General features: G+C 33.2%; 1 protein-coding gene across 7 annotated transcripts; it reads right to left on the reverse strand.

Moving 5' to 3' along the window:
• Positions 1-1,162: 1,162 nt before the first annotated feature.
• On the reverse strand, positions 1,163-8,902 carry LOC7489125 (topless-related protein 1). Of its 7 annotated transcripts, none has more exons than XM_052453829.1 (25): positions 8,735-8,902; positions 8,142-8,243; positions 7,873-8,052; positions 7,637-7,750; positions 7,403-7,561; positions 7,004-7,181; positions 6,768-6,912; positions 6,526-6,599; positions 6,281-6,434; positions 6,075-6,184; positions 5,913-5,982; positions 5,756-5,829; positions 5,585-5,677; positions 5,412-5,507; positions 5,175-5,302; positions 4,858-5,092; positions 4,593-4,763; positions 4,381-4,524; positions 3,842-3,952; positions 3,528-3,707; positions 3,246-3,374; positions 3,060-3,155; positions 2,610-2,798; positions 1,884-2,050; positions 1,163-1,530 (listed from the first exon to the last, which is right to left on the reverse strand). In XM_052453829.1, the coding sequence occupies exons 2-25, from the start codon at positions 8,222-8,224 to the stop codon at positions 1,314-1,316; spliced, it is 3,297 nt and encodes a 1,098-aa protein (XP_052309789.1). In that variant the 5' UTR covers positions 8,225-8,243; positions 8,735-8,902; the 3' UTR covers positions 1,163-1,313. The 7 variants fall into 7 exon arrangements, with proteins under 7 accessions (XP_052309789.1, XP_052309787.1, XP_052309792.1 ...); XM_052453827.1 differs by having other exon boundaries at positions 6,526-6,605; XM_052453832.1 differs by having other exon boundaries at positions 6,111-6,184; positions 6,281-6,437; positions 6,526-6,605.
• Between the last annotated feature and the right edge of the window lie 3,268 nt (positions 8,903-12,170).

The following is a 12,170-nucleotide window of genomic DNA, read 5'->3' on the forward strand; positions in this document are numbered from 1 at the left end:
ATTGGAATGGGTTTCATACCAATACGTGTTATATTGGTTGTTTTTTATTTTAAAACATATTAAAATAATATTTTTTTTTATTTTTTAAAAATTATTTTTAACATCAGTATATAAAAATCATTTGAAAATATCAAAAATATATTACTTTAAAGCAAAAAAATAAATAAATTTAAAATTTTTAAAAAACACTTAGAAAACACGATACCAAACACTAAATTGCTTTTGGGTTGTCAATTCTATACTCGTGGACTCACTTTTGTTGTATAAAAAATGGTAAAATCAGGGTTATTTTAGAGACATCGGTTCATATAGATAACATGAGCTTATAAAATTATTTCATTGATAGATTTATGGAGTATAACTACTTAAATATAAAAAAATAATACTCAAATAAAAATAATATAATCATAAGTGCTTCATTAAAAAATAAAGATAAAATAATATCATCATGGAGACATTTAAGAGGAAATTGACTGTCGCATAATATTTTAATAACAAAACTAAAAGAGTTACTAGATTGATTAAATTTGATGAATGCTAATACCCAAATAGAATAAAAAACAATATAAGTTTTAAAATAGAAAAAAAATAAAGCACAAATACTTCAAATATCATAATCTTCTTTTTTTAAAAAAAAAAACAATCATGTTAGGATATATAGATTTTTATAATTAATATGATATTAACACGTACACCTATCACAAATTACCACGTCATATAGTGAAAAATCACGAGCATCCTTACCATTATTCAATCAAAAAATAACTTTTGTTCAAGGTAAAATTCTGACTCAACAATTAATTAATCCAAAGTTAACTCCTGACAAATCATATAGCCATTCTTTTAGTCAACAATTGAAAACAAAAAAACTCTAAATAACAAGTAAAAGTTTAATAAAATTACTCGTATGCAGTTTTCCAAGTTTGATTTACACCACTAATGTATACACTAGTTTTTGTGGAGACGAGCTTAGCAAGAAAATTTCTTTTTTTAAAGCCTCTTGTTAAGTAGAGGTCTTGGACCGTTGCACAAATGGTCCTTAACTTAAGGTAGCTTTGCAATGTCGGTTCAATTGTTTGTCTAACCCCAGCCAGAAAGCAATTTGGTTAGCTAGACGAGAAAGGCTGTTAAGATAGATCATAGCTGACTATAAAAGGCTTGGTAAGTTTCGAAAGAACTGCTATCACTCATTCATTCTATAAGAAACGGGTGCATGAAAGAAACCTTGCTATTAAAGGCTTACCAAGTTTCCTACATATTACATATAAGTTCCTTCAACTGATTTATATGAGTAAACGGAGATGTTGATGTGTTCACTCCATGTTCTGGGGTTGATCTAAAGCAACAGCTGGAGGTGCGGTAGTGGAAGGCATGCTACCTGATGCCCCATTTTCAGCAGGTGGGGGAACGCCCCATTTGCCGTCAGACTCAAGAGGCTCGAAAACTTGAACACTGCCATCTGTTAGGCCTATGGCAAACTGATTAGGTTCTTGGGGATGTGCAGCAATTGCTAGAGGATATACAGTAGAACTGCAGAAAATGAATGAGGTATATTAGATCACGCAACTAGGACATGCTAGAAGAGAATCTGCTCATATCCACTAATATCCAAACGCCACAAGCTGCATGTTGATATAAATGGTTGAACACAGTCCAGGAGGTTGTAAGTTGACTATGGAAAAATTCCAGCTATAGTTGTCATGCTAAACAAGAAGCAGTGGAAGCATAATTTATTGTGGAAGGAGATCATGAAATGAGATCAACAGAAAAATGATTCAGGTTAATTATGCAAGCTGTTAAAAAGACTCTCGAGTGACGATTTTTGAGTGAAGATTTAACTATTTTTCACAAACACTTTGGTAAAGAAACAAGATCACTAGTACCTGACATCTGATGGAAGATAGGAATTGGGATTAATCTGGCATCTCACTTGAAGATTTGATGCACTAAATACACGCAGAGTTCCATCCAGGAAGCTAGCATAAACTAACTGGCTATCACAAGAGAATGTTGCATGCGAGATTGGTGCTGAAAACTCTCCAATGGTCCACTGAAAATTTAACACATAAGGTCAAATTTTGAAAAGAAATACAGAGAATGATTCTAGTGTTTGATATTACAATGCATGGTGTTTTTCACTTGAAAATGCATTAAATAATTTTTTCAGATTTTTTTTTAATTTTTGAAATCATCGTATCAAAATCATTGGAAATCACTAAAAGAAACATCAATTTGATGCATTTTCAAGCCAATCGCACTTTTGAAATGCAGTTTCAAAAGCAAAAACAAACTGTGTAGGGGAGAAGGGAACTGCTGAACCATGACTGTTCCCTTTGAAAACTACTAACTGGCATCACCATCATGTTGCCTATCAACCACAGGATATTACAGGTGGTCCTTTCAGTCCCTAAAAAAATTGAGATACAGCAAATCCACCAGTTCTGCTTGTGGTGGAACTTCAAGGCACCCTAAACAAACAATTGTTTTTTCTTTTTTTTTGTAGAACAATTACACTTGTATTTAAGCTGCTAGGACCTTATCAAAAACAATACGAAATGGGTAACACGACTCTGGAGCGCTCTAACATAATACAGTCGAGATTAAAATACCTGTTTTAAGCATTCAAGTTTTGTTGTTTCATAAATGCCAAGCTGAGTGTCATGTGCAACAAGCAAATGGACTTGATCTTGGTGAAACTGAACTTGGGTGTCTGACATTGCTGCAGGTGTCCTTCCAGCTGGAACCTGCAAGACACAATTTTTCTTCCTTTCCCACCTATCAATGCTCCACACGATAACCTGAAAAATGGTTAATGTATTCTCTAAGATACATATTGCAGATAGCACATTGAGGTGTTCCGACCCCACTATATTTTCTCAAATAGGATGTTGTCACCCTGTCTTGCAGCTGGGAAAAGATGAAATATATCCCTTTCCAGCAAGCAAAAGCCCAGCAAAAACAGGTAATACAGATTCTAAGGAAGTTAACATGCCAGGAAACAATTACGACAGCACGTAGAATTGTTAGCGTAGACATGGTATAAGAGATGAAATACCAACCTGAGAATCTGCGCCAGAGGAAACAAGTGTATTCAGCACACTAGAGAAGGCAAGACCAGTGATTCTCTTAGAGTGACCCTTAAGCTTGCTCTTGACCTACAGCAAGAAAGAAAATGATCAAATCCTAGTTTCTTTTTTCCCATTGGAATTCACAGGAACTTACTATCAACTAACATCTTATTGTACCTCATCCACACGAACATTATATATGTGTACTGTGGAATCGTCCATTCCCACTGCAACAATATTGTTATCTTGAGGATGGAACGCAAGATACGTCGCTGCAGGTGGCGGAGGCATGAATGCTGTCATAATCTGCAGTTGCCAATAAATTTTGTAAATAGCAGCCCAAAGGAGGTAGCTTTTCAAAACAGCACCAAAAAAAATTCAAGACCATTTTTCCTTGTGCAAAAGAATAATTAGAAAAAAGGGTAAAAAGTGGAATTACTATCTCAATTCAAAAAATACCTTGAATGTCATTGTGTTGAACAAGGAAATTTTCCCCCCAGAGGCAGACATGATATAGGAATCATTCTTCGACAGAGCAAAACATGGCACAGCCTCTTCTGGTCTAGCATCCATGAGATCATTGGTCATTAATATGCCAGATGCTGGTTGCACCAATTGAGGGGTAGCCTTGGTTGTTGCCTGGACCATGAAACAAATATGTTGCTAAGGAACTGAATTCAAATTTTTAAAAGATGAACAAATTTATTGTGTATTGGGAACCGACTTTCATCTTAGACAGTAAAACATTCAGAAGGAATACAGGAATCTTATACCTTCCCACTCGAATTAAGGTCATTTCGAGGCCACTTCCAAAGTAGATGAATTGCATTTAATGCAAGTGCCAAGATGGCAGTGCCTGAATTTGTGTAGACCAACCTCGCGATCTGCAGTTGATAGAAGAAAACCCAATAAGAACCTTTTTTTCTCTGAAAGTTTAATGGCAATGAACCGTTTTTATATGTTTTAGAAAAAAGTTTAAAACTATGAATTCAAAACTTCCTGCTAGACATGCACACATGCATAACACAATTGTACATATTCTCCTGTGCTCCATTACTAAATGACAGCAACATGGGGAAGTTATCAAAAGATAGAATGCAGGCACAAAACTTATATGATGTAGAGATATGTTAACAAAGACGGTATCTGATATGTTTCTGGGTGCATTGTTCTTGTTTGATACAGCCTACTGAATTTTAAAAAGTTTCTCATATCCAATTTGAAGACTTAGAATTTCTCCTGTTGTCAAGGCCAAGCTACATGTAAACACAAATTGGGTCAAAAGAATACAAGCCAAGTGGCACAGTCATACCTTGTCTGTTTTAACACGAGCTGAGAGTCTCAGCGAATGAAGCTTGGAAGGATCATTAATCTCAGTGAGCTTCCATATCTTTGGTGGGTGTGCTTCTTCAGGCACCCTTGGTTTTACACCTTCTGAGTTTCTGGTGTCACCATTCTAGCAATTGCACCCGTTGATTTAGTTTGAGTCCAGCCAAGAAATGAAAGTGAGAGAAAATTACTGACCTTTATCAGTGCCTCAGATGCAATTCCAAGTCTCGAGGCAACCAGAGAATGGCCTTCAAAGGTGCGCATCAAGCAGAGACCATCAACTGTTGCCAAGATTTTGATTCTATTATCATTTGCAGATACAGCCAATAGGTTGCCCCCTTTATTGAATCGAATACGTGGACTTGTCTTCAGTCAAAGAAATAAGAAAACAAAACCCAGTTAAGCCATAGTATGTTTGCACAAAGACATGCAGTTGACTGTGGTTTAAGCATGAACTTACTGGTAGGCCTCCCTCCGCGTCAATGGTTGTCAAAAGAGAAGGGTTATCCATATCCCAGAATTTGATTGAGTAGTCATCACCAACAGCCAAGAACCTATTCTTGGTAGTATCGAATTGAACAACACCCAAAGAACGCTTTTGAAATCCTTGGTAGGTTCTCTTAATAGTACCTTCATTTTCATTCCATTCCACCATGTGTGACTCCCCATCTTGACTGGTCCCACATGAAAATAGCCTAAATGTGTTGTGGAGAGAATGAATTTTCAGTTGTCCTTAAAATGTAAGTTTTAAGTGGGATTCGAGTTGTAATAACCTACCTTTTCCCATCAGCACTATATGCCATTGTGGAGCATGATCGACCAGGAGCATCATAATCAACCCTAGATCCCATCACGCCATGCAACCATGCCTTTATTTTCCCATCCAGTGATGTTGAAAAGACAAACTGGGGCATAAACAATTGAAAAAATTAGCAAACTGTGTGAAAAGCCAGGGGAAGCAAAAAAAAAATGACATGTATCAGCAGAAAACGAGTGTCCAATTGGACTTCTTACATGAACAGTTTCCCTGGAATGGGGACAGATCGAATGAACAGGAGCTTCATGACCTTCAAACGTAGACAATTTGGCACCAGTGGCCACTTCCCACACCTAAAATTTAAAAATATTAGTATACACAGTAAGAGCTCTGAGTAACAATGTCATTAACAATCTCATAACAAGCTAACCTTGATGGTCTTGTCATCACCACAAGTGATAACAGATTGCTTGTTGGGGTTGCAAAATGCTAGATCATTTACACTTCCAACATGAGCATCGATCTGGTAAACACAGATAAATTATTTCTCCAAAAACAATATAACAAAGTTGTAAATAAGGTAAACACAAACATAACCTACCTCTATATGATGCCGAATATCATGTCCACCATAACAAGTGTATAACTGCACCATATGCTTAGAATATGCAACCCCTGTTTAGTTGAAGAATAACAGACTTTAATCATGAAAAATCAAGTCATAAGAAACTGTTTGATCCTGCATTTTTTAATCTTACCAAATAAAGAACCATCAGGACTCCATAATACACGTTTAACTGAGACAGATGGGTCTTTGACTATGGATGCCTGAATTTGACCAAGATCAATATGGAATTAAGACACTCTGAAGACAGAATTACAATCTTGCCAAATGATAAATTAGTTAGAAAGGAGCATACCTTCAATACCATTGAACTTGCTCCAATATCCCATACCTGAAAACTTTTAGAGGCCAACTTCTCCCTAGAACTAACGTCCCACAAACTAATGTCTCCAATAGCAGTCCCAACTGAAAAGACACCATATAAATATAAGTAATATGCAGTTATTGGGAAAAAAAAAATAAAGTTACCATAAACTATAGAGTCAGAAAACCTGAACTAACCCAGAAGTAGAGTCTGTCGAAGAGGATGGAAGTCCATGCTTGTGGGAGCTGAGCCTTGATTTAATGTACATGCCACATTCCTGGGCAACTCTTCGGTTATGTTAAAGGCCAGGCCATGATGATTTTGACCAGAATTATTTCCTGTCAACATTACCTGCTGGAAAAATTCCACACAAATTATGTAGTTTTGACGGGAAACCAGCTATTAAAACTGTGTTTGTGTAATTAGAGTTCAAACAACTTACCCTGTCCAAAGCCCCAGAAAATCTTGGCCTTGACACATCAGAATCGCCAGGACCTTTTGGCATTGCAGCTATACCTGACACTTTAATGATGTTAATGACAAAATCTTACAACCATTCCAACCCCACCCCCCTCAAAAAAAAAAAAAACCACACACGCACACCCCAAGCATGTACCTGAATGAATTAAATAGGAAACAATACCCACTCAGGAATTCTAAAAAAAAATATGTGCACATTATCACCTGGATTTGGGCTGATGAAATTTAGTCCAACTCCAGGAACTACTGGATGAGTTACAGTTGTGGGATTGGATATCCATGCTGTTAAGGGTGTTTGAACTGGTGCCGGTGCCGGTGCCGGTGCCGGAGCTGGTGCTGGTTGGAATGACTAGTAGATAAAAAATAATCAAGTAACGTAAGAAAATTCTGGTCAAAGACAGCAAGACATGATTGAAAACAAAAGCAATCTAGTCATGTACCCCATTTGCAACTATCGGGAGAAAACCTTCAGACTTTGGTGCAGAAGCTATGAGGTGATTGTTTGCTGCTAGTTGGGGATACGCATGATTAGCATTTCTACAACTGTGATCGTAAAAGAGGGTTCTTATATCAGGGTTTTGCCCTGGATTACCACAAAGCGAATGCTGCCAATTCAAGCTGTCATATTGCACACCAAAGATCAGTTTATTCTCTACGGCAAACAAGGGTGCTAGAAATTACAAAGAATAAGATTGCAGCAACTGTATTCATTGAACAGAAGAATAAAAACTAAGGAAGTGACATCTTAAAAGCCACATATCAAAAGAAAAGAATAGGGACAGAGCAACCATTAAAGACAGAAGAAAATCTCTCTATCATTTTATTAAAATCCTACTGACCTTTGGTTGATAAGCATTCGTAATCTTGAATTTTTTATGTTAGGATACTGCAATTTGTCACGGAAAAGGGGATTTGACTCAATAAGCTTCTTGAGCTCAATCAACATTATTGCTCTTGCTGACTTTGTATCTCTATAATTGGAGAGCTGGTCATTTTCCCTGCATAGTCGTCCAATTACAACTCAGTCAACTAAAATTGAAAAATCTTAATGCATCTTGTTCAAGCATACATACCTAAAATTATCCAATGTGAGCAGCTGGGTAATTTCTTTAAACAAGTCTTCATTAAAAGAGGCAAAAACTTTCAGATCCTTCATGAGGATATCTACAGCCTTGGTCCGATCAAGCCTATCAATTCAAAATATTTAAGAGCAGCAAACACAATAAAAATGTGAACCACGAGACAGACTCAATAACGAACTGCCTGAAGCAGATCATGAAAACTAAACACAGAAGATTCACAATCTTACTTATCCAACGCCTCGAGGTACTTTTGCTTGCGAATTTCAAAAAATATCTTCATCGAATATCGATTATCATCCACTTTGGTAAACCCAGATAGATACTTCTCAACCTCATCCCAGTTGCCACCCAGCACAAGCTCCTCAAAGTACTTTGCATTGAAGAACAACCCCGATTCTTGCTCGAGCCTAATTAAAAATGAAACAAATCCAATTAATGTTAAACAAAAAAATTCATAAACTTTACCAAAAACTAGGTATTGATAAGAATTTTTTACTTGTGAACAGTTTCTTTAAACTTTTCTTCATCAAGAAACTGCAAAATCAAAAAGATGAGGTCTCTACTAAGCGAAGACGTCATTACAGCAGCCAGTTCTTATCTACACAACCACCAAAAACCAATCAATATAAAAAACAACATAATTACACAATCAAATTGAATTATACGAATAAAATGACAAAAAGAAAGAAGAAACAGAGAGAGAAGCAAGAAAATGGCCTCATTTTCAGCCCAAAAAGAAGTTCTCAACATTTACAACCAAACAAATAGAATTTATCAGAATTTAATTGAAACAAGGGCTTACATGGAATACAAAATTAAGAAAAAAACCAGAAGAATTTGAAGTTACCAAGCACAACAACCTCAATAACATGAAAGAGCAACACAGAATTGCAAGTTTTTCAAGTAAAACTGAATTCTGAAAATTGGAGAAAATTAGGGTTTTCACATGTTTGAAACAGTAAAGTAGCTTTAACCCAGTAAAATTAAAGATGCCCTAAAGTAGACTAAAGAGTTTAAGCCAAAAAAAAGACGAAACAAAAGGGAATCATTTACTATACTATTAAAGGTAAAAACACAGCATAAGCTCACCTTTGAAACAGTCTTAAGAACAGGGAACTAAAGGAAACAGAGCAGTTTAGCTCTCTAAATCAAACTCACCCTCTCTCTCTCCCCCTCTCTCTATCTCTCTCTCTCTCTCTCTCTATCTCTGGGCTCTGTTTCCTAGAAGATGCTGCTTCATTGGTTTTTGAGGTGACTAAAGCAAAAGTGAAATATATATGCTACTGGCGGTATTCTCGAGGTATAAGTACAGTAGCTTATCAGAAATTGTGAATGATAAGTTAGTGTACTTATATAAGTTACAAAAGTGGGCACCACCCGAGAAACCTCAGCCGACAAATGTCTTCACTTTGTCAAAAGAAGACAGTGACGGCTGAGGTGAGTGGGTATCTGTCCTTACCAGCTTTTTTAAGCAAGTGAATTACACTCTCTCGAGGGAATTGTTTTTTCTTTTTTTATCATTTGCCCAATTTAGAGACTGTTTATTTTTGCTAATTGTGCTTAATGACGTTAATGATTTTAGATTTAGAGTCTGTTTTTATAGAGCATATTTGGGATTGTGATTTTGGTGAGAGTTTAAAGTTTTTTTTTATTTAGAAATACATTAAAATAAATTTTTTTATTTTTGAAAATTTTTTTTTACAGCAGCATATCAAAACGATCTGAAAACATAAAAACAAATTTCATTTTAAGCAAAAAAAACTCAAAATTTTTGAGAATGCGGTGCAAAATTATTTTTAAAAATTAAAAAAATCAAATTAATTTTTTTTATTTGTTTAGTTATTTTGATGTGCTGGTATAAAAAATAAATTTTAAAAATAAAAAATATATTATTTTAATTTATTTACAAACAAAAATCACTTTAATAAACAACTACAACTACAGTTACAAACGAGCTCTAAACTACTTGTTGAAAAGCATTATTTTATATGTTTTTCAACCCAAAAAATAAAAGCAAAAGCTTCAACAAACAGAGTTATAATGCGAGGGGTGGGGAATATTTATGGTTGGTGAATTGGACTTGTATTTTTTTCTATTATTTAGAAATTTTGGAGATTTTTTTTATTTCTTTTCTTTTTTAAAAAAAAAAGAATTTACTTGTAATATGAACTCGAGTGACTATTTAAGTTAAGCCGTGATTTATTTAAATATTTAAATCTTTTTAGTGGGTATAAATTTACATTTTAAAATACATATCAGGTAAAATTTTAAAACTCATAAGAAAAATGAAATGGCAAGTGCACAATCTTTTCTATAACATTTTTTGAAAAATCATATGACCAAATCCCAAGTCAACAAGGTAGGATAATTTCATTGTAAGTACTCATAGATTTTCTAATCTTAACACGGATACAAGCATCTTTAGAATACTGAAGAATAAGACTTTTTTTTTAGCAATAATTTATCCATAATATAAAAAAACCAATGATTTATCCTTGATATTCATTAAAGAATAAATTATTTTTAACTCATGTTTTAAACAACTAGTCTGCATTAGGATTGATGTATTCGCTGGACACCATATTTTCTTATCAAGTCATCTAGAATTTTACATTAAATGGCAATATAAAGAGTTAACTTAATTCACTATTTAGATAAATCTTTAAAGATATAGAAAGGTTTTAAACCCTATGTGAGGGGGGATTGCGTTTCAAAAACGTTTTTTAAAAATTAAATTTTTATTTATATTTTTTTGTTTTAAATTAATATTTTTCTGTGTTTTCAGATCATTTTGATCCACTAATGTCAAAAATAATTTTATTAAAAAAAATAAAAAAATATATTATTTTAATACATTTCCGAGTTAAAAAAACTTTAAAAAATAACTGTAATTACATTTTCAAATATTCTCTTAAAAAAACACGAACACATCAAACACCAACTTCTCACAGGAATTCCACCTTTAAAGAGGTAAAAATCAAGAAACTTCAACTCTTACATAAATTGTATCAAAATAAAAAAAATAAAAAATATGTCAAAAAATACTAAATAATCATTTATCACGTCAAATACGTATATAAACTAAAATATACATTAACAATTAACAACAAAATATCAAAGAGGAAGCATCACACATCACTCTTCATTAGAATAATGATTTGTTTCTTTTCTTTAGTATTTTTTAAAAATTATATTTTTAATTTTAATTTTATTTTATTCTTCACTATTAGGTTATTAGAGAATTGAGTTTTATAATTTTATAATTTATTTTTACAAGGTTATCTTTATTTTATGATCCATACCATAAGTTTGACAAATTAACTCATTTGACTGTTTTTTTTTTCTTTTCTAATTGATTTCTTTTTTAATTTTATCCTTTAACATTATGTTACTTAGGAATTAGATTTTGTGATTTGTTTTGGTTTACTTTTTATGAAATTATTCATATCTCATCACTCGGGTTATGAGTTTAGTGAGTTGACTCGAGTTATTTTTTGTATCTTTTTTTAGTTAATTTTTCAATTAAAATTTCACCATTCAACATTAAGTTTATTGAGGATCAGACTTCATAATTTTTTTAATTTACTTTTTACGAGATTATCACAGTTTTATGACCCGGACCACAGGTTTGACAAGTTAACTCGGTTGACTTGAGTATTTTTCCCTTTTTTTCCTCTCAATTTTATTATTCAATATTGAATTGATTGAGAATTAGATTTCGTTATTTATTTCAGCTTGTTTTCTATGAGTTTATTCTCGTCTAATGACTCAGGTCACAAGTAGTAGATTAACTCGAGTTAAGTCTGGTCATTTTTTTGTGTTATTTTTTTAATCATCTTTTGTCAATTTCATTTTCTAACATTGAATTAATTGAGAATTATGATTCATCATTTATTCTAATTTTCTTTTTATTGGGAGTTAACTCAGGATTACTCGGGTTTTTTTTGTATTTTTGTATTATTTTTTTTCAATTTCATCTTTCAACATTGTGTTGATTGAAAACTAGTCTTCATAATTTGTTTTGATTTGTCTTTTGTGAAGTTATCATAGTCTCACAACTCAGCTTGCAAATTAACATTTTAATTTAGGTTAACCCGACTTGATCCAATATGTTATCACCTTAATATTTATAAAAAAATATCATCTGAATATTTATTTCGAGTCAAACTATTTTTTTACTAGTCATTTGAATTATTTTAGGATCCATCAAGTCGACCAGGTCACATTAAAAAGTTCTTCACACAAATTAAAATATTTTTCTACTATAAAAAAATATTAGTAATGCCCAAACATTTTTCATGTTAAAGTTTTTTTAATTTGACCCAGTACGGGCAATGATACAATACTAATAAACACAAACTCTTAAAAAGATACTTAATCAAATAGCGCTACCATTAGCCTTCGAACCAAACAAACACTTGTCTAAAAAAGAAAGGGATTGGAGTACTTTACATAAAAATGAAACTCGGGCTTGGTTAACGATTCTATTTAACATATTTTAAATTTAGCGAGTTGATTAAATAAT

This window comes from Populus trichocarpa, chromosome 6, assembly GCF_000002775.5.
Source record: "Populus trichocarpa isolate Nisqually-1 chromosome 6, P.trichocarpa_v4.1, whole genome shotgun sequence".
NCBI lineage: Eukaryota > Viridiplantae > Streptophyta > Magnoliopsida > Malpighiales > Salicaceae > Populus > Populus trichocarpa.

Bases quoted from the DNA above. Each gene is read 5' to 3' on its own strand.
- LOC7489125 (XM_052453826.1), bottom strand. From the start codon at position 8,224: ATGACGTCTTCGCTTAGTAGAGACCTCATCTTTTTGATTTTGCAGTTT. The intron at 6,438-6,525 runs GTAAGTTGTTTG...GAATTTTTCCAG, and splicing joins TTTCTGGGGCTTTGGACAGG to CAGGTAATGTTGACAGGAAA. The intron at 2,051-2,609 runs GTATTTTAATCT...TTAAATTTTCAG, and splicing joins AACTTGAATGCTTAAAACAG to TGGACCATTGGAGAGTTTTC.